Source organism: Dermacentor andersoni, chromosome 10 (genome assembly GCF_023375885.2).
Source record: "Dermacentor andersoni chromosome 10, qqDerAnde1_hic_scaffold, whole genome shotgun sequence".
Taxonomy (NCBI): Eukaryota; Metazoa; Arthropoda; class Arachnida; order Ixodida; family Ixodidae; genus Dermacentor; species Dermacentor andersoni.
This window is the reverse complement of record NC_092823.1, coordinates 61,856,495-61,877,693: the sequence shown is the minus strand read 5'-3', so window position 1 is coordinate 61,877,693 and position 21,199 is coordinate 61,856,495. Positions and strand designations below refer to the sequence as shown.

At 46.0% G+C, this 21,199-nt stretch overlaps 1 protein-coding gene across 3 annotated transcripts; it reads right to left on the bottom strand.

Moving 5' to 3' along the window:
* Positions 1–3,717: 3,717 nt before the first annotated feature.
* On the bottom strand, positions 3,718–20,900 carry LOC126543854 (uncharacterized). Of its 3 annotated transcripts, XM_055062391.2 has the most exons (8): positions 20,459–20,900; positions 19,246–19,381; positions 10,751–10,795; positions 10,601–10,666; positions 9,349–9,399; positions 9,204–9,269; positions 6,151–6,599; positions 3,718–4,402 (listed from the first exon to the last, which is right to left on the bottom strand). In XM_055062391.2, the coding sequence occupies exons 2-8, from the start codon at positions 19,268–19,270 to the stop codon at positions 4,253–4,255; spliced, it is 852 nt and encodes a 283-aa protein (XP_054918366.2). In that variant the 5' UTR covers positions 19,271–19,381; positions 20,459–20,900; the 3' UTR covers positions 3,718–4,252. The 3 variants fall into 3 exon arrangements, with proteins under 3 accessions (XP_054918366.2, XP_050046943.2, XP_054918369.2); XM_050190986.3 differs by lacking the exon at positions 9,349–9,399 and having other exon boundaries at positions 20,459–20,892; XM_055062394.2 differs by lacking the exons at positions 9,349–9,399; positions 10,601–10,666; positions 10,751–10,795 and having other exon boundaries at positions 20,459–20,892.
* Between the last annotated feature and the right edge of the window lie 299 nt (positions 20,901–21,199).

Below are 21,199 nucleotides of genomic sequence, written 5' to 3'. Positions count from 1 at the left end.
GTATATGAAATTTTATCTTTCGCATGGTGTATTCATGCATAATCAGTGTACACATATCAGATGGGACATTTCCGCCGTTTTTATGACGTCACGTGACAAACAGGCGCATTGGGTCGCGGCTCGGATTTTTTTTTTTTTACCAATCGTGAAGGGCTGATCGCAGAATTCAAAAAGATAGGAATAGCTTTACGTTACAGCACCCTATATTTGGGTTCCTCACATGAATATCAAGTATATCTGTTCTATTTTATTGCGGTAGCAATTTATGGTCATTCCCGGCGAACTTCAGATGTTGCCGGCGCCGTCGCCGTGAGGGTTCGTATAAATTCCAAGTGCGATAAGATCGCGGCCGCGTTCCGTCTGCTGTAGGTGCGAGATTGAGCACGGATGGTCTCTTGGTGGGTCGAAGTCTTCCCGCTCATACAACACAAGGCAGGAGGGTTCGAGCAAGGGAGGAGGTCCGTGAGATGTGCGCACGGGGAAAGGTAGCGTACTATCCGCTTCTATTCCGGTGCGGCTGCTCGCCTGAGCGCAGCTTCGCGCTTCTCTGAGGTAATGCTCGATGGGTTCGAAGGCTAGCCGATCTAGAAAAGCCGATGGCTTCGTGTGCGATGTGTCCTCGCGCGCATAGTTCGCGTTTAAGCGAGAGGCGGCACGAAGTGGAATGCACCTGCCGCTGCCGCCGCTCTTCATCGCGCCAGCCTTCCGACAGCACGTGTCCGCTATAATAGAGCGAGACGTGTTCATGTCTGCTTGTGCGCGCTTGACACCATGCTCGTTAAGTCAGCAAGCGAATCTTTACAGCACTTTCTACAGCTTATAAAACTACCCACTTTACCATGCATACCGGTCTAATAATTTGCTACCGCTTTCAATGCTTTGCGTTTTCAGGCGAAACTGCTACTTTTTGTTTCCTTGGGTGCTTCAAACTGCAGTGACTTGACCACAAGACACTATCGCAATCGCGGCCAACCGGGAGTGCCCCTTGCGCATTTCGCAGTCTTTCTCCGTATTCAAAACGCTGTGAGCCGTAGCAATGTGGTCACGGCGTATTGTTCAATGCCTAGAGCAAGATGACCGGTACCGTTGTGAAGGTGCGTCAAGCGAGTGGTCTTCGGAGTTCCTCGGAGGATCAAGGCACAATCGTTGGAATCTTTAGCTATGTTCGATTGGGTCGCGAACACTCCTGAAGCGCTGCCCATCCAATAACCTTGGTAGATGTCACGAACGACGACGCTTTTCTCCTCGACAGTCGCAAGTGCATCAGCCCTCTACCTTCTACTTTGTTTCGCAACGGTAGTTCACAGTAAACGATCAATAAATGCCGGCGTATCCGCTTTTATGGATCATTTCTTGTCTTCTTATGGCACCATTTCGTATTATTTGAATTTATAAGTCTTTCTGAAAGACCAAAAGTTCCCCCACGTATTTATTTGTGGCCGCATTATTTAGGTGCAAATGCGCTATGTTCTATCCCATTAATTTTATAGTTCGAGGACCTTTCTCTTAACACTTAGCCACAGGCTCAAAGTAGTTTCATCATATTACGCCACGTTTTCCGAATAAAAGAAGTTCAGCTTCCCTCGCCTAGAAGACTCATTCCTAAATCTTTCTCCTCCGGAGCAGCTCTAGAGCGCCAGTGTTGCGTTGACTCAGCAGTCTAGCAGGTCACTGTTCATGCCGTACTTCCACTATGCCGTGCTTCTCACCTTTCTAACATGGTAGCGGGAACATCCAGAGGTGCAGTACATGGTGCTGAAATGCGACGACTTCAATCTCACCGACGCGCGGAATCCCTCCACGATGTTTGCTAACTGGCGAATGATTCCTGGCCGTCCCCTCATAGACAAAATAGCAACTGCGATGACGCCAAAGCGTCCATAGGCAAGTTGACGTCATCGTAACCTAAGCTGAAGACTCGTTGCGCAGGCAAGACCTCTCGATATCCCAGGTGAGCGTGCTTTGAGGTAGAATTCAAAGGGGCCGTCTCAACAGATCATGATGGCTGACGAGAGGTTATTGCATGAGACGTCTGGCACTCGATCGAGAGCGAGGTTTCAGATACCAACCGACAAGGTCATTACCACGACAATGATGCTAAGCTTCGAACTTAAGAACACCCATGCATCCTAAGCTCCCAGGAAACTCACTGCTGTTTCACTTATTCACCAAACACTCGTTTACGCATGGAATGACAAAAGTAACTGGAACGCCCATGTATTTTGACCCGTACTTTGGGAAATATTTTGAAACCGGTGTCATCCTGGCGATTAATTTGAAGTGGATACGGCTTGCTAACTCACCGGCTCTAATTGATAAGCTGCAATAACTGTCTTAAGAATAAATAACTCGGTTCATTTAAGTTTTTGTTAATTAGTTGAATATGTGTATCTATTCCGCATGCTACTAATATCCGCCTCTGAATAATCCAGCTCAAGCACACGCATTATGCTTTTTGCGACAGGCGACTTAAAAATTCTGGGACAGCCTGAAGATGATCACTCCGTATAGGCAGCCATATATACTTAAGGATATTGCACTGCGATAAGCTGTGGTGATATTCTGCAGTGGTGGTCGCAAGCCCGGTAAAAGAAAATTAGTCATTTTTCGTAGTTGCTATGTCAGCATGTCACAGAAAATGGGACACTGCAGCAGCACGTATCGTATTGGCGAAACACTAGTGGCACGGGTACCAGGTTAAATGAACGCAAGGTCTGAAGGTTTCTCCATAGCAGTCTATGCTAGCGGCAGAAAAGGTAAGTGGAAGAAATAACAGACAGACAAAAAGAGGGTGATGCCTCTATTCTGTCACGTTTTCTGTTGCTCTCTCAGGTTGTTTCTATCCATCTATTCTTTTTTTCCACCTGCTTCTTGAGCCAAAAACGCCGACAGCTACGCACTAACTAGCACAACATCGTGCTTCGTTTTCCATGGGGTCTTGTTTAATGCGACTCCAGAAAACAAAAGAATTTGTTCTTACTCAAACGACGATCTCGCAGCTTATGAGCAATTGCCGTAACTAGTATTAGCCCTGTTTGTACTGTTGATCACACTGCTTCTTGAATACTGCGAATATAAAAAAAATCTTAAACAAGGCGATTATGTTGATAATAAACGTTACTGTACCTTCTGAATTTGATTTCTGCTAATTTCGTCTTTATCAAGGTCATGATTCTGAACCACATATTACAGTTTGACGAAAACGAGCCGTAGCCAGTGCATTCTGGGATAGCTGTCCTCAACGTAGAAGATAGCGCAACGCGGTGCAACATCATTAATTAGAAGCGAGACTGCGAAACTGACGATCTCTTTTTTTTCTTTTTGTGTGATGGCCAAAATATGAACAAGGTAGATTTCAGTGCGCAATGACGTTCATGTCAAAAATTATAATCGATTTTTACAAAATTGCCTCTACGCACATCATAGCCTGTTAAATTTTTCTGGACGATACTAATCGAAACGGCCGCCCGGTAATCCCTGTCGGTCCCTGCGTGGGAGACGCCCACTGCGTGCAGACGTGCGTCCTTCAGGACCTTTATTAAAGTTTGTCCAATTCAATCCAATACTATACGAAAGTAAAATTGATTGCTCTCGCATGAGATGTTAGATTTTTTTTTTTAACACGAGGTATGTTTCGGCTAGTTGGATAAGCAATACTCCACAATAAGGTCTGGAACACAACTCGATACGAACAAAAAAAAAAACTGTACACCCAAATCGCCGATTTTCAATCATTCTTATTTACATATCTCCAAGCACATCAATACTACATGCCACACACAAACAAAAGCAACAAAAACGAAAAGAATACGCAAGAAAGCACTTCGAAAGCCAAGAATAACACCATGTCCAAGCCGGTATGGCTCAAGTGTAGCCCAGTGCCATGCCCCGTTCCCTGATGTGACAATTATTGCGTCAGCAATTACTTGATCGTCTTTTAGAAGATGCGCAACGTCTGCCATAAACTTTAGATTTAAATCACAAGTGTGAGGACAAAAATTAGAATGCCAACGGTATTTGCCTCCAGCAATTTGGAATTCTTTCCAAAGGCCTTATTCCCGCCTCTTATGTCCGATAACTACTGCGTCCACTTTCACCCCAATTTATTCCTATTCTTCAGTATTGAAATGGGAATCTAGTTAACCAGTGTGTCACTGAAGTAATTTTCAATGAAATGCGGGGAGCTATGACATACTACCATCGAACTGTTACGCCGCCAAATGTAAGAACAAGGTCATGTTCAGCAATGCTGTCATCTAGGAGTGTCCGTTAACGAAACGGTTGGTATGCCAAGTATTGATCCAGTTGTTAAGTCAAGAGCTGTTGCCTGCCGTGGGGCAGGCGGCAGCTGAACTTCGTCCATGATGCCAGTGTGGTCTTCATGGTCCTGCACATGGTTCACCTGAGAAAATACAACGGAGACGGAAGTCACAGGTTGCTCCAACACAGCTTTCGAAAGTGTGGTGACGTAACTTTAATTATCCACACGTCTATTAGAACAACACAAGGAGCTCGAAAGGGCCGAAATTCTACTCAAGAGAGGCACACGGTTAGGAGGAATGATGACATCAGGAAATTGATAATCACAGCACTAAATTGGCTGTGGTACAACAGGCCTAATCGGAGATCGAAGGAAGGGGCCTTCATCCCTAGCTGACTTAAAGTGGTGCTGTTTATTGCATTACTATCATTGGTCATTAAATTTTTGAATCACTATCTGAAAGTGTCGCACCTTTAGAAAAATACAGCCTTTATATGGGCAGCTAATGTTTTCAAAGCATTGAGAGTATTCAGCGGTTGAAGCATGCTATATAAGTAAAATATGTAATTACAAATACTGGAGTTTTATAATCGTAAGGAAATATGCAAGCGAAACAGCAACCAGTAATATCATACGCGCGAATTGCCCTCCGTCCTCCCCTCTGTCTGCCATTATTTCCAGTTTCGCTTTCCATCAGTGAAAAGGAGAACGTCTGCACTGTCATTGCGAATATCAGAAATACTTAGGACGCAGCACAGCTTGTACAGCCTTCGCATCGACATTGTTCACAAATGTTCCGGTATAGCTGGCCGTTTCCCCTGATGTGCTCGCTAGAGCCACTGGTGTGTGCGCATTCATATGAACCGCTCCAGCTTGCAAATTCACCGGGTGATTTCCGGCCCAGTATTGTATTTGTGGGAGAAAAGGCTCGTATCCATTTAACTCCAAGGATAACTCGACAAGAACACGTGTCATGAACTGTTTCCATTGCAATTTTACCAGAATGAAGTACCGAAGAGGATTTGGAGCTAAGTCAGAACAGAAGCCACAATTGTACATATATATATTTTTTAGCCACCATTGACCCTGCCACTGACACACACACACTCCGCGTTCAACACTGCGAAAAGAAAGTCTCGCAGCAGCAGTTAGACTCTCAAAACTTTTGTTCGCGATTGTGTATGAAGTGCTCATAGATACGCAGTGTAAGAAGCTGCGCTGTAGCATACATCACTGTCTTTACCTGAAACGTACGAACAAAGCAAATGAGCTGTAAAGCTTACGCTGTCGAATCGCGTAGAATCCCCTTGTAAATTCAGGCAAAGGAATAACAGTTTCAAAAACTACCAGTGTAGCTGAACATTAATTTATGACCCACCAATGTGCCGCCTCCATCAATGAACGGATACGTATAGGACAGCTGGATCTCCATACAGCAACGGAAGCTGACTCGCATCGCTCAAAAAACACACAAACGCTTAATAATATATGGGGTTTTACGTGCCAAAACCACTTTCTGATTATGAGGCACGCCGTAGTGGAGGACTCCGGAAATTTCGACCACCTGGGGTTCTTTAACGTGCACCTAAATCTAAGTACACGGGTGTTTTTGCATTTCGCCCCCATCGAAATGCGGCCGCCGTGGCCGGGATTCGATCCCGCGACCTCGTGCTCAGCAGCCCAACACCATAGCCACTGAGCAACCGCGGCGGGTCACACAAACGCTTCATCCTGTGTGTACGATCGTGCTCCTGCGTTTGTGTCCTTTTAGAGCTTTGCAGCGTAATCTCGCATCCACGCCTCCGTCAGAACGAAGGAGTGCGGTCAGACTATACTGCCGCTCAACTGAACATAGGTCACTGCAGCGTACTAGCTGTGTTTCGAATTACCTCGTCGGAGAGGGTAAGCAGAAGTTCTTGCAGTGCACCCGGCGAAGATCTGAGCTGCTCCAGGTGCCTCTGCAGCGTCCGTTCCGTGGGCAGCGGGGCGACGATTTCCTTCACAACGCTGTAGCCGCGCGATCCGCACGCCAGTCGCACTTTCAGCGCCTTTCGTATGGTGCCGTCCGTCCACTTGGTGCCCCTCATGCTCGCCTTTCCCATGCCGTCCAGCTGATCGGGCGCCAGAAAGTGACCGACCTGCTTCTTGAGCCTCTCGTACTTTTGCGTCACTTGGTTCTTGCCGCGCTGCGCGAGCGATAACCTGCGCCGCGCGCTTTCCAGCCGATCTTCGAGCTCGCTTATGCGCCTCCACAGAGCAGCGATGGCTTCCGGAGAACCGGCTTGGCCCTCTTGCGAGGCGTCGAGAACCAAAACTTCGTTCCTCGTTGATGAGTAAGCTGCAGGAAAAAAAAAGTGTACCCGTAAATTAGGTACGACCTCTATCAGGGATAGCAAGGACACGCAATTTCTGTCTGTATAACGCATCTTCCAAATAAGTGCGAAATGCAAGCGCATCTCGCACCATCCAATAGGTAAATGCACCACGTGCATTTACTTCAATTTTACTGTGACCGCCTGTCATCGCCTAGAAAACGTTCAAGGTTCTCACCCCGCGCAAAACGCACCTTTCTATATTATAGAAGTCTTTTCGGATGCTATCTCTGGTTGTATCTATATGTTGCCTATGCTGTCGCCGGGCCTTGTGTAATCAGACTGCGTCCACGACGAGGGTAGTGGCGTAGAGTCAACAGCAAAAGATTGCGGGATGCGCGAGCGCGTGGCAAAGCAACCCTCCTCTCCTTGTAGCGGTGAACCCCTGGTGTCGAGACCGACGCCTGCACGCATGCGCGTCTCTCCGAGACTGCAAGCGTGCATGTTTCCGCACTTCCTCTTTGCGCGCAGGCGATATCCGAATGTAGCCGCGAGGTAGCACTCTTGCGATATGCGCCGTGGCGGCTTCGACGGGCAGAACTTCGTTTATACAACGGAAAACAATTGTTCATTTTAGTCTTGCCGGTCTCCTCCTTTAGAGCGTATCTTCTGCCACGCTCTTCTGCGGTAGAACGCACCGTTCGTCAAAAGAAACAACGAAGATTGGCCACGAAAATGTGCGGCCCCCCCAAAAAATTACTTGTTGCGTTCGCCCCCCGGGCCGGCCCTATGCGTCAGCGCTCGTGACTCGACAAAAAGCGGCCGCAGTGGCGCCCGCAAGTTCACGCTTCTAAACGTTTCACACAGTTTCGCCCGTCGAAGCCGCTACAGCGCATGTCGCAAGAAGGCTACCTAGCGGCTACATTCGGATATCGCCGGCGCGCAAGGAGGAAGCGCGGAAACATGCACGCTTGCAGTCTCGGAGGGACGCACATACGTGCAGGCGTCGGTCTCGACACCAGGTGTCACAGCTAGAAGGGGAGGAGGCTCGCTTTGCCACGCGCTCGCGCATCCCGCAATCTTTTTCAGTTGATTGTACATTCTAGAACATACGCAAGCACCAGCGATTATTCTGGAAGGTTCAATGAGTTGCGTATAAATAATTGATGCGTCTGAGCCGCACTTAGACATTTTAGCCGATCGACGAGTGTGGTGGCCGCTGTCATAGTGCTAGTGTATACTTGCTTTTCCTGCGCACAGGTTCGCTCAATAAACAGTTTCATGAATTGCATTGTGCCACTGTGGTGTGTTCACCGCGAATAAATAAATGAACTTGAACTTGAATGCAACGAGACAAATGAAGCAAGGGGCTGCGTCTTTCGCGAAGCCCCGAGAAGCGAACCATCATGACAATCCGGCAAACTGCCTGCATTTTGGTGGTTACGCATGTATTAATCGTGACCGTAAAATGTAAACGCATAGATATAGATAGGAAGGGGAAGGGATGAGAGGTTAGCCGGAATAGAAACTAGAAGCACCCTGGCGCGATACGAGCGATTGGTCTCTGTACGGTGCAGTGAACAACCGGACATGATGTATTCAGGAATTTTCTTGCGACCGCACTTGTCACAAGAGGCACTGGCAGCCCGTCCGATGTGAAATGTGAAATACTCAATAGAAGGCATTCCCGGGTCTAGCCGACAAAGCACGATGGCCCCTCGCGTTGATAGAAAAAAAAAACGCATAGAATGCAACCGTTGCTAGGTGGGACGCCTGCAAAAATGTTGCTTTTATTTTATTCTTAGAGGTGGACTATTCTTGAAGTGTTCCTGAAATTACAGTGCAAGCCAGAAGGCTGTTCTCGGCTGTGCGAAAACACTATGAGAGAAGTTGCGTATAACAGTATTTCATTTCCGTCACGCTTTCTTAATCGCAACTATTCCCCACGTTTGGTAAAACAAACAGCAACATAGCTGAAACATCTTATTGCTCCTATAATCACCTTCATTCACACAACAATTTAACCTTGTGGAGAAGCCAGCGACATATTCTGTGCTGCCGCATGCATTTTTTTTGATGCTGTTGTCGTTGCTTACAAGTTGATTGAGTGTGCACGCGGGGTTCATGCAGTTCGCGTTAGTTTCCTTTATTTGTGCCTCACAAAACTCCCAGCCTTGTTTTATTTATTTGCATACAGAAATTATATGGACACTCCACGCGCATTTCTGCTGTCGGCGGCGCTGTTAAGTTCCACATAAAGTGCAAGTGTGATGAAATCGTCGCCGCCCACCGTATGCTGTATGCGCGAGTGAAAGCGTGAGTGTGAACCGGCGACCGCGGCTCACACTCACTTTTTTTGCATGCATACTTCCGTTCGTCCAGTAAATCCCCAATTGACAGTATGCGATCGGGTTGTGCTTTGTCTCAGTCCCCGTTTCTCACGCTGTTTCGAGAGCAAGACATGTTACGCATTCCTAACATTCATAATCCATAATAAACAAATCACTCAAATCCGTGTAGATTCTGCGAGACAATTGAGTGCGCACTGCTATATGATGTTACAAGACGAAAAGCATTGACCCTTATGTTTGTGCCGACTAAAAAATGGCACGCACATAACGACTACTTACATTCTGTATGACCTTCGTTTGCTTGCAGAGTGGCTGCAGATGTGGCCACCGGGGACAGCTGAATGCCTGCATGCGGCATAGCGAAATTTTAAAAGCAGAACTTCCGAACAAAACAATTGCCATTAGAACCGTGTCCTCTTAATACCTTGTGTAGAATGCAAAAAAGAGTAGTTGGCATCACGATAGGGAGCGGCGGCTAGAAGCAAAATAAAAATTAAATGATGAGACATAAGGGGGTTTTGGTGAGCGCGGATGGATGACAATAAAAACCTTTGACAACCTTTATGTAGGCAAAAATGTTGCATGACAAACTAAAGAAAACCATGAAGGAGCCCGCCGTGGTCCCTTTCTGGGCTTATAGATGTATGTAGTTGCCTGTTAGCAGAATCGTTCTTACTATTGGTGTTGGGTGTTTAAGCTATTGGCTCCAGATCACGCGGGCGAGGCTATATGGTGAATGGCAGCTTGGTGAAGTTTCACCTAAATCTGGTGCCACTTGTGTACTGCGCAAAGAACAAAAACAGCACAAGGAACAGGACACGGAAGAGAGGTAAACACAACGCACACCTCCAAGTCGTGGTTTATTTTGCGTTTCCTGATCGTTTGTCTGGGGGGGGGGGGGGGGGGGGGCTTAAATAGTGGCGCTATCACGCGGCTGTTTTTGTATATCGCGGGCTTTAAGGGCAAGTACAAGAAATTCAATATATGGTACTTGGCTTCAAACACTTCAGCCGGCTATGTTTAAACGTTATCAACAACTTTCATATTGGCAGCTTCTTGCTGAAGCCAATATTTAAAGAGTTGGCCCATTAGTTCATACTAGTTGACTTTTTAAAACGAAAAAAAAAACAATATATTGCAGAATAGGCGGCGGGATTCTCAACACCACCGAGTCGGTTTCAACCGCTAGGACACTCCGTGGTTTTTAAAACATTGATTGGTTACCTTTAGCTGGGACATCCTGCATATATATATATTTTACGCCTAGAAGTTCAGGTGATTCTAAATACTATGAACAGCGTATAGGTCCCAACTGTTGATTTATTGATGTTCTATGTACATCTACAATGCGTTATCTCGTTGTTTAAATCATTTAGATAGTAAGACCTACACACAGCAACATTTTTCACATAAAAATAGCACATACGCGATACGTAACATGTACGTCGCCTCAAGACGTAGATCTTGGCTTGCAGATCTTGAAGAGGCGTTCATAGTTTACATTGTGCTTACGTGTATATATTTTGGGTTGCTCCAATAAAACATTCAGCTGAAAGCCAGTGTTGCATTTAGCTCTTTCTTGTCCCGTTTCTTGAGCTGTTCTTGTTCCTAGCCTCATGTGCCAACTGTCCCGACAGCAAACTCTCCTGAGGTGCAAGAAAGCCGTAGAAACTTACATTCAACCCCAGCCGGCGCAGTCACAAGGACCCCCACACCTACATCTTCTGTAGAACACTGTGAACCTACAGAGATCACGGTAGATAAGCATGGCATGCAAGCAATGCAGTGCAAATAATTTTGGTGGACTGAACGCCCCCTGTTCTTACCGTTCGAGTAGCTGCCAGGCAGGTCATCATTAGTACAACTGCTGGCTGTAGTATAAAAAAGACGAATAAAGATTAGCTGCCGATCTGGTTCAATAATAGAAATAGGCGACCCATAGGCGCCGACTACTGTGGGGAGGGGGGAACTCCGGGGCCCCAGCCATCTCCGGACTTTTCAGGAGGATACAGAGCTCCCACACCCCATCCCCACAGGCGATGCCAAAGCCTAACCTCGCCCCCACCCCCCCTAGTGTCATTACCAGAATTTTGTTACCCGCATCATTCCAGGTTTCTTTTGACTTGCCTCAACCTTTTCACTTAAAATGTATTGTGGCCAATAGCTTACTACATCCCAGGCGGCACGTCAGCTCGGGCCAATGTTGGATACGTATTGGCAGTTCCTGGCCCAGTGATGGCCTAAGGCTAACAGCGTGGTTCCAATATTGGCTGTGCCATTCAGATTGCATGCCCAATGATGGCCTAAGGTTAACAGCATGGTTCTAATCTTGGCTGTGCCATTCTGATTGCTTGGCCAATGATGGCCTAAGATAAACAGCGTGAATCGAATATTGGCTGTACCACTGTGATAGAGAACCAAGGCTGGCCCTGTTTGCACATGCAACAAACAATATTAGTATCGCCATTAAAAAAGGCGGCAAATATTGGACCGACATTCATGTGGATTTGCCAACATGGGTTACTAAGCTGACTTTCTTGGAACAACACAGGGCTTGAAGTAAGCAAATGTGTTAAGCTTAAGTGACGTTTAAAAATGTCAATACAAACTTAAAATATGGAGTTTTGCGTGTCTAAACCGCAATGTGATTATGAGGCGCGTCGTAGGGAGGTGGTGGGGGATTTGTACTAACCACCTGTGATTCTTCCATGTCAACTCCATGCATGGTACACGACCGTTTTTCCACATCGCCTTCACCGAAATGCGCCCCCTAAAGAGAAAAGCCAATGCACAACGTAGCAAGCAACGTAGTCGCATAACGGGCAAACTAGCCGCTGCTTTATTGACCGTGCATGGGAACATGAGCTTGGCATAAGAAACAACGGTATTGCGCATTTGCCTGCGCATTGTATATTTTGCATGTGCGCTCCGCGGCTTTGAAGGATCAGGATTCTGAGGAGAATCGAGAATTACAGTGCCTCAGAGCTGATGGAACCGTTTTATATTGCATCGAGATGGAGTGCATATGTATTAGAACACTTTTGTTTGTTTGTAAGTTTGTTTGTTTGGCATGCATGGCATGTTGCGGTGACATAATCATGATGCTCCTATTCCAAAAAATTTGTTCGTGCATATGTAGCAAGCTTTTTGTATGAATGCCCCTGACAAAAAGAAAAATTAGTTGCAAGTTTGTGCTTGTCCGTGTCGATACTTTCTCGTCTTTGCCTGTCTTTGGCACGGCGCATTCCCGATTTTCTTTTTCGACCTAACCTTCCGTCCTTCAGGCCCCACTTGCTTCTCCCCCACGCACCCACGTGAGCCTGGTCCACGCTATCAATCAAGCGCTCAGACAGCTACAAGCTGCTGTGTCGAATTGGCTGCTCTAGCAGGCAGGGGGGAACGCGACGGGGTCACTATTGTCCTCCTTGTCTCCCTCCTTAGCTGACGCCCAAAGAACGCGGTCGGGCTAGGTCCAGCGGGGGAATGTGTGGCGTTTACGCCGTTTTCTTCTTTCACCCCTTCCTTTTACTCTTTTCTTCTACGCATAGCTAGCACACGGACTGGGTGCAACACCACCTGAGAGCTTGCAGTCTTGTCCGTTCTTGTCAGCGCACTCATATCGTGAAAAATTCTCGCTTGCGGTCGTCATTCCTACTGAGAAGCCTACATCTTGAAAGACGCAGCAAAGTGGCCACGAATGTTTGTGAGTGTTAGAATTAATATAGGCGAAACAAGTAGAAAAAGACGGCGATGGTGGCCACCGTCTTCGATGTGGGATGAATTCGAATACACAGAACCGGGGATCTTACAATGGCAAGTGCATTTGTTTTGCGCGTTATAAATTTTATGAGGAGCCAGACGGAGTGAATTAGGAAACGAGGCATTAAGTTTTGTGTTTTACAAGCAAGGTTGTTTCAAAGGGCTAAATTTCAGGATACTCTTGCCTTTAAAATTATGTCCAGCTGCTCAACGCATTTTCCTTTCACTTTTTATTTACACGATTTGCGTGTAAATTACCGTTGAAAGTCTAACATTTCTCGTGGCTTCGCTGCGTCCTTAACGTTGAGTTTTTTTTTTTTTTTTTCCATTCATACTCAGCACTACATCAATTTTGGACGGCCTATAAAGAACAATGAGTGTTGGCGATTGCAAGATTATACAGAGCTAGATCGTTTTCAAGGTCCCTGTAGTGACGGAACGCAATTATTCAATTATTTCAGGAATAAGCAGGCAATCTAAAATGAAATGGTGGTCTTCGCAGCTGGAAAATGCTGCTATCGCAGTACGTTAGCGCACAACCGAAAGAATCACTGAAGTATGCTTTCTTATTTTATTCATTTCTTGCCTGCGGTAACTTATGCGCTGATAAATTGCTCGTGTTGACCAATCAACTTTACTGAGCAGAAACGTTGTGAGCCCAATCGACAATTCTTTTGCGATGTTTTAGGATTAATGTTATAAACTGCTGCCAACCCAAGCAATATCACGCGGTGTATATATTACTGAAACAGCCCTGGCTAATGTAGAGTGCCTGTAATTACATAGCTATTCTTATTCGCAGCCTTTGAATAGTGTCCGGAGTAGAACACGTGCAAACCTCTGTTTATGAATTTCACCCAAATTCCAGGACTGATTTTATGAAGCCATGCGCGCTGCCCGATCCTGCTAGTCATACCGAGGAACGGCGCTTCTTCTCACTGTTCTAGGTAAAGCATAATTTACAGCCGGCAGTATGTCTTTCTTTTCATATAATAAATGCCTATTTTGCTAGTGTTTCCTGACGTAACTTCTCGTATTTTACACGAAAAATTTCGCACGAAGGCCGCATTGTGTCTACACTATCTGAAACTATGCTTTTTGTGTTGTAGCAGGTTTTGCTGCAATTCTTTAATTATAAAGTTCTACGCTGACTAGGTGTGGGGTGTAAACAAAGCGGACGGATCCTGCGCATTTTATGTTTGTGTTCTAAATATTCTGTTGCACCTTCTACGAAATGTGCCCTATATGTTGAAGAATTTTAAAGAATGTTACCTGACAAATCTCTTGCAAGAAAATTTCTTGATTCAACCCTTCCAACTCTCTGCTCAACCTTATATTCTTGCGGTATGCCGATTTTTCAAATGAAAGCACTGCCACATATATTTGTCATACCAACATATCTGATAATATTTCTTTTTATTTTATGTGCAAGCATCTTCTCCAAGAAATTGTGAAGTCGTTATGGGAAGTGGTAGCAAATTCAACGAAACCACCGCGTTATCGTGCTTCTCGGAGGCCTGACCAGCCCACCGTCATCCAAGCACTGAACAACGTGCCTACAGACGTCAGCTCCCTGCCCTGAAACGCCTGGTCAGCCCACCGTCCTCGGCACCTTGCCCAATTCCTATCCTGAGGGCAGTGCCTGTAAATGAACTGTCTGAACATAACTGAGCGTCACCCATCTAGGTCCACGGAAAATGCCTGTTTGTGCAAATTTATTCGCAAATAAACTGTCATAAAAGTGAATTTCAGTATTCTTTATTATTGTTTGGAAGTATAGAGGATTTCTGTTTCTTCACATAATGTCTTTTTGTCGAGCTTCCCTAGCTACTATTGAGGAAGACAGTATGGGGACAATTCCTATAAAAAATGCCGCTAGCAAAATGTTCGTAGTAATATTGGCTGCGTACTCTCGAGCCAGCGTACCTACAATGTCTGTCATGCAACTGGCATTGGCTCAAAGCTGGCATTAATAATGGCCAACGATATGGCTCAACAATGGTCCTACGCTGGCAGCACAACGGCTGCTGCATCGGCATAACATTGGTCCAATCTTGGCTATAACTCCGGGCCAGCATTGGATTGGGTTGCACTTTGACAGTATGCCAACATTGGTTGAAGATTGGTACCAATTTCTGCCAAAATTGGGCCATGCTTGGACCATTGCTGGTGTGCTGCCTGTTATCATTCTTAGCGCGGACGATCACAGCTTCTGATTCATGATTTCTCTTTCTTTCTTGAAATCCTGACAATAATGACAAGCGCATTAGAAGCCTTTGCGGCGGCAGCCGCATCCGTATTTTCTCACTTCAATATTATTTTTAATTTCCGCTGTAAACACCATGCACATACACAATATATAAATCTATACACAAATCAAACTTTAATATGTTTTTGAAAGAGGAGGTAGCCGATTAACCCTTCATTTTAAAGGTATGGACAGCCTATGCCTAAAGAATGAATATGTTGATGTATGCTCAATTCACTTCAAATTACTTTGCGTGCTTCTTTGACCATGAAAAATGCCCTCAGGCATCAGTGACCCCTACGGCAAAGTCTTATCAATGGCGTATGAAATTCACGTGAATGATATGTGTTTCAGCATTGCTTCTCTTTCCAGTAAGTAATGACAACGACTCACGAAATACAAAAGAGAAACACTTCCTATAAGTTAGATTTATTAGGGATGGAAACATCGTCATTTGCATGTAGAAGTCATAAATATGTACAGGGTGTCCCGGTTAGCCATGGTTGAAGATTTATAAAAGAATGCAATTGCATCACTCGAAGAAAACCTAGTGCATATTGTTTCCAGTAGAGTAGTAGCCGCAAGTATTTTTTCGTTACTGAAATTTATTGATGTAATTGTACATAATTATGTAACTCGAGAGGTACCGTCTTAACTATAGAACTGTCAATGAGGCATTTGTAAGCACAGCCGAGGGACATCGAAGTGCGGCATACTAAGCGACGTACTAATTGCGCACAAATTTTTTTCCGACACACAAATAAACCCCGCGAAACATGAAAAAAAATACCAAATGACTGCGCTCCCACCCGCATCTGGAGCAGCGCCCTCGAACAGGCTCCCTCCGAGTTAGCTAGAACGAAATAAAGAAAAACATCGTGAACGAGCTAGTGCCTTATCTGCCGCACGCCGGCCGAAGGAACATGCAGCGTTTGGTGTTAGTTGGAAACAACCTGTAATAGCTGATGTCTTAGCGTAGATAAAGTGCACGGATGGTTTTTCTTTTTTTTTTTTGCCACAAAACCTATCACCGCAAAAGCGAATTGACAACGCAAGTGTTAAGGATTAAAGGTGCGTGTTGTTTCTTCCTATTCGCCATCTCTTTCTCTAACGAGCAGAAAGAAAACGCGATCCGTGCCTTGGGAGCTGCAACTGGCAAAAGACGAAGGCCGCATACATACATACATAATATATATATATATATATATATATATATATATATATAGTCATGGCAATGTGGCCGTAGCCTGAACGCATCAACTATCAGAAATTGTGAAAACCTAAGACAAACGAGCAGCTTCCAGAAACAGCGGCGGAGAATTCCATCTTTGAGTCCTAGCCTACGCACGGATGTTCTAGCATTTACGTCCTCAAACCACCATACTAGCGTACCTGACGTGGCCGGCCATGTACTAATGTCCAAGTCATCCGTGTGGGTGATTCTAGATCAATCAGCCTTTCGCTCGTACCACTTTAACCATCACGAATGCTTGGTATATATATATATATATATATATAGGGACCTACAGAATCGTCTGGATTTCTTGAACTGGGTCCTCAAAAAGCCGATGAGTCACTGGACTTTTTGAGCACCATCATCCGCACACATGAAGTCAATCTTTGCAGAAACGCCCAGGTAAATTTCCATAATGCACACTATTGGAGTGATTCCAATATACAGTGGTTAAAGCGCACAGGGCCCCAGTACCAATGGTCGCTCAATGTGTGGTGCGGAATTCACGCCGGTGCTACAATCGATCCCATCCTCGATCACACACTGAGTGGACAGCGTTACGCGGACGAAATCCTTGAAGGAGTGGTCGATGAGTTTCTCAGCGAAGTCCCGCTGTTACGTCTTCCGCCTCTATGCTATCAGCAGGATGGGGCGCTAGCACACAGCAGCAGTCGAGCACGCAACTGGCTGGATGCGACTTTTCATGCGCAATGGATTGGAAGGCGCGGGCCTGTAAATTGACCGGGTAGGTCACCGGACCTCTCTCCAATCGATTTCTTTCTTTGGGGTTATGTGAGAGATCGCGTTTACGTGATCGAGACAACGAGGACCGATGAGCTCAAGGCAAGGACAACGAATGTCTGCCGTAGAATTCTAGCGTCGGTCATCGAGAAAGCCACAGAAGATGCGATAATGTGGACTTAGTACTGCGTAGCTGCAGAAGGACACCTATTGAAATGCATCCTCTAGGCAACAGCTGGTGTTCAACGGCGCTTACGAATTCACAGATAATGAGGGCCACTGAAATCCGATGGTTTTCTTCTATTTTTTGTACATGCGTCCCGATTCGGCTCATTTAGTTTAGTCAATATCCTGCAAATGACCGGGCAACTTCCCGGGCATGCTGGATGGCCCAAAGGCGGTCCTGGCGATCTGAGCTAGTCAGTGTGGTACATTTACTTTTTTGAACGAATCGGTTTTGCCTTTCTTCTACATGTGGGTCGCTTCCCTGTCTGTTTATTTCGGTTCTATATTTTGCAACGAGCTTGAATCTGCAGCAGGTATACAGTTTCATCAAATATAAAACCGTCACTTTAGTTTGGCTTTGGTCCGAAGCAAGTTTCTGGCGCGAAATATAGCTGCGCACGCACTTTTTCGATGCGGTGCGAGCGAAGCCGGGATTCCGAAAAATTCTAGGCCTCTTCCATTGCTTTTCGCATTTCGTGCGTGGTCAGAGCGGTGCTTCGGCCGCGTTATCAAAGGCCTCTTGTTATCAATGTGATCAGTCGGCCTTGAGAGACTGTTGGTGCTCCTTCCGTATCATCATCTAGGTGGGGCGCTGTCTCTTTCCTCTGGTTCGGGACAGGCAAAGCAGTTGCTTTCAATCAGCTCATTTGAGGGCGCTGCCTTATGATTCGGGTGGGAGCGCAGTCACGTGTTATTTTTCGTATTTCGAGGGGTTCCTTTACCAGTCCGAAAAATTTAGTGCGCAATTAGTACGTCGCTGAAAATACCGCAGTGAAATGTCCCTTGGCTGTGCCTGCAAATGGCTCACTGACACTTTGATATTTAGGACAGTGCTTCTCGAGTTAGATAACGAATGATAATTAACTACTTAAATTTTAGTAACGAGAAATTTACTGACAGCTACCACTGTACTGGAAACCATATGCACTAGTTTTTCTTCCCAGTAACGCATTTTCTCTTTTTAAAGACCTTGTACAATGCACTTAATCACCGAAATGAGGCCAATTAGGACTCCCTGGAAATCCGAATGAACAGCAGTCATGCACAGCAGCGCTTATACTAGAACAAAAAAGAAAACAAGAAAGAGAGAGAGGCTGCAGTTTCTCCGGAAAGGCCAAGCAGGTCGAAGAAAAACTGTTTTTCTTTAACCTCCTTGGGAAAGGTGAAGCAGTATTAGTGATAGCGAAGTAGACGACAATTCCACGAAGGAAGATTACGCCACCGAGCGACGCCACATGCTGGGTGGCGCGAGAAGGCTCACGGGGTGAAATTGAAGTGTCTACTACTATGAGGTCTTGTACATACCCATATAAGGCCTTCACTTCAGTGAACACTCCTTCGAGGTCACACTAAGTTTTTTTCAAATGCAACTGGTAATAAAGTTTATATGTACATACATGTATATAAATTGGTTTCGGAAAGCTGGTCGTACCCCAGCCCTCCCCCCGGAAAAATGAAAACTGTCCGCCTATGAGACGACCCGATCTTTACCGATGCAAGGGTCTCCTGGCACCCTGGCTTCAGAGCCCATACCCCCCCCCCCCCTTCCCGACAAGCCACGTGAGATCGTTTACACTACCTCAAGGCGACTGACTTCAGCGCCCGGTTGCCTTGTCTTGCGTGTGTGGTTGATCTGAACTGGGCAGACATAGTGTTTTACACACTGTTTAGCCAATAGGCATTGACAACTCTGGGTGCTAACAAACGTGGATAACTTGAGTCGGGGTTCTCGTTGCTGCACGTCCTGTCATCAACTATTTAAAGATTAAGGCTACACTCTTTTGACCAATTCCCGGAAGATCAAATGGCGGACAGTGCATTGCCCTGCTTAACAGAAAGCAGAAGCAACCAACAAATGTGCCCACCAGAGATGGAAATAGTGACTGCACACTCGAATGACACCCGGTGCACCTAAGCAGGCCAAATTGGTGTTATGGCCTGCATCCCCCCTCTTATGCCTATAGGGCAGTGGGTGTGTATTACATAAAAAACAATGCTGCAAGTAAAACTAATAAGTTTTCATAAGCGTGCACTCATTCAGACCGTAATTGGTTTTTAAAGGACACGCAATTGGAACACGTTTGTAATACTCACGCGCAAAGTCATTTACTCACGCGACAGAGGAGTCTCTGTGGGCATTGCCAGTTTTCCGTGAATGAAAATGCTGGGTACAGCGTCTGGCTTCAGCTTGTCTTTTTCCCCGAACTTGCTCAGAATCAAAGGCTCGAATTGGTCCTTCGAGAAATGATCCTAAACGTGAAATGAGATAGATTTGAAAGCACAATTTGTGTAGCAAAGCTTTAGGAAAGCAGTTCACTGAATTCTACACAAATAGATGCGAAGCGTACAGTTGTGTTTATATTCTTACTATGCAACATGTAAGCTATTCTAATGTTTGGCCGAATGCACTACTCAGGTTTAATCTCATGCAGCGTTTACTATTATGCAAAGAGGTTGCGCAAGCTATGGCGAAATGCACAAAACAAATCAGGTGAATGTCACTGTCATGTGAAACGCAGCGACGTAACGGGGACAAAAGTGATGTAAAATGCCCATTCGGTGCTTTTCGCTAAAGAATAAAAAACACTATTTAAATGCGATTTTCTTTAGTTTACTCTGGTATATGACTGACCTGACGTTACATGTAGTGCGTGTGATTTATTGTTTAACTGCGTTGAACTGAGGTGGGCCCACGGACAAAATTTTGTGGGTCCATTCTGCGTTCGTTACATAACCCGGTTTCCCTTTCCATATAATGCGATATGACGACCGAATGACGTCAAAACGTTGTGGGGCTAGGTAATTAAGCCTTGTCGCTGAAACATTCTACATAAATTTCATTCCAGAAGCCTCATGCACGACTCGTCTCCAATAAGCATTACTCAAAAGGACCGACTAACGACATAGTTCTAAATAATTGGTTTAATGTGCATCGTCTCGTGATAAAATTTTCACAGCTAAAGGACCTATGTGGAAGAGCCTCCAAGCATGTTAGACTTGTTTGCTTTGCCAGTATACAAACAGTATAACAGACAATACCTTATACATGCCCCCAATTGACAGAAGCTTAAGAAACGCGTATCTTAACGAATTTTAGTATATATGATTCGAACAGTGTGGTTAGCATATCAGTTGGCTCAACACAAGCTAACCACTGCGATTAGCTTCATTTAAGGCCAACGTTGCTCGCCTGTGATCCGGGAAGGAGCAGTGCGCCAACACGGTGCACAGATAAAACAGAAACGACGCCCGTGGTAACACCCTGGGGGCATAAACGTCTCGAGCAAGCATGCCGGGTACGGAGTGATTTGAAAACATCCAACTTACCTCACAAAGACGCGCCGACAATAATCCGTCGAAGTTTCGGCGGCCGATTCGATGCAGCCGAACCTTTCTTCGCTCCACATCACGCTTGCCCGACGGCAAGGAAAAAAAGCTTTTTTCCTCAGTGAAGCGATTACGACAAGCGTCGGTACAGCAACTCACGAAAAACGCTATAAACAGGCAGGCACGCTGGGTTGAACGACGCGCTCTCGAAGGCTGTTGCCGACGCTGAATATTGCGACGCCTGCACCGACGCGCACACACGTAGTTGCAGCGAAATGGCGCCGGAAAGCCGTCTGGAGCCTCGCGCTTTTCCTGGGCCGAAAAAAAAAAGAAACATTCTAGAGGAAAGCGCCGTCACGTGACGACAGTCGACCAATCGGAAGGGGGAGACGGGCTCCGGACGGTGCCACGTAGAGAGAAAAGGGGAGAGCCGGCGCAAGGTTGAGAGGGGGAGGGAGAGGGGAAGGAGAGAGGATAGGGGACCGGCGAGCTTCAAACGATGGCGCTACTTCTGTTCGTTGAGGCGCTTTCGTTCGATCTAAAGCCCTTAAACAAATAAAAACAACGATATTGTTTGAAGTTTGCCGCCCCGCACATGTAGGGGCCACTCCACGAATGAAAGAAGCACCATGCTTTGAAGTTCGCCGCCCCCTCGACGGCTCTCCGCTGCGTTCCCTCCTCCCCGCCATCCTTTGAAGTATGCCGACCCTGCCACAGCTCTCTCGCCCCCTTTCCTTCTCT

What these genes read in the sequence shown, in the direction of transcription:
- LOC126543854 (XM_055062391.2), bottom strand. Translation starts at nt 19,270, where the DNA reads ATGCCCACAGAGACTCCTCTGTCGC. An exon ending in GCCTGGCAGCTACTCGAACG is followed by an intron (nt 10,667 to 10,750) that starts GTAAGAACAGGG and finishes TGATCTCTGTAG; the next exon opens with GTTCACAGTGTTCTACAGAA. An exon ending in TGCGCCGGCTGGGGTTGAAT is followed by an intron (nt 9,400 to 10,600) that starts GTAAGTTTCTAC and finishes TTTTGCTTCTAG; the next exon opens with CCGCCGCTCCCTATCGTGAT.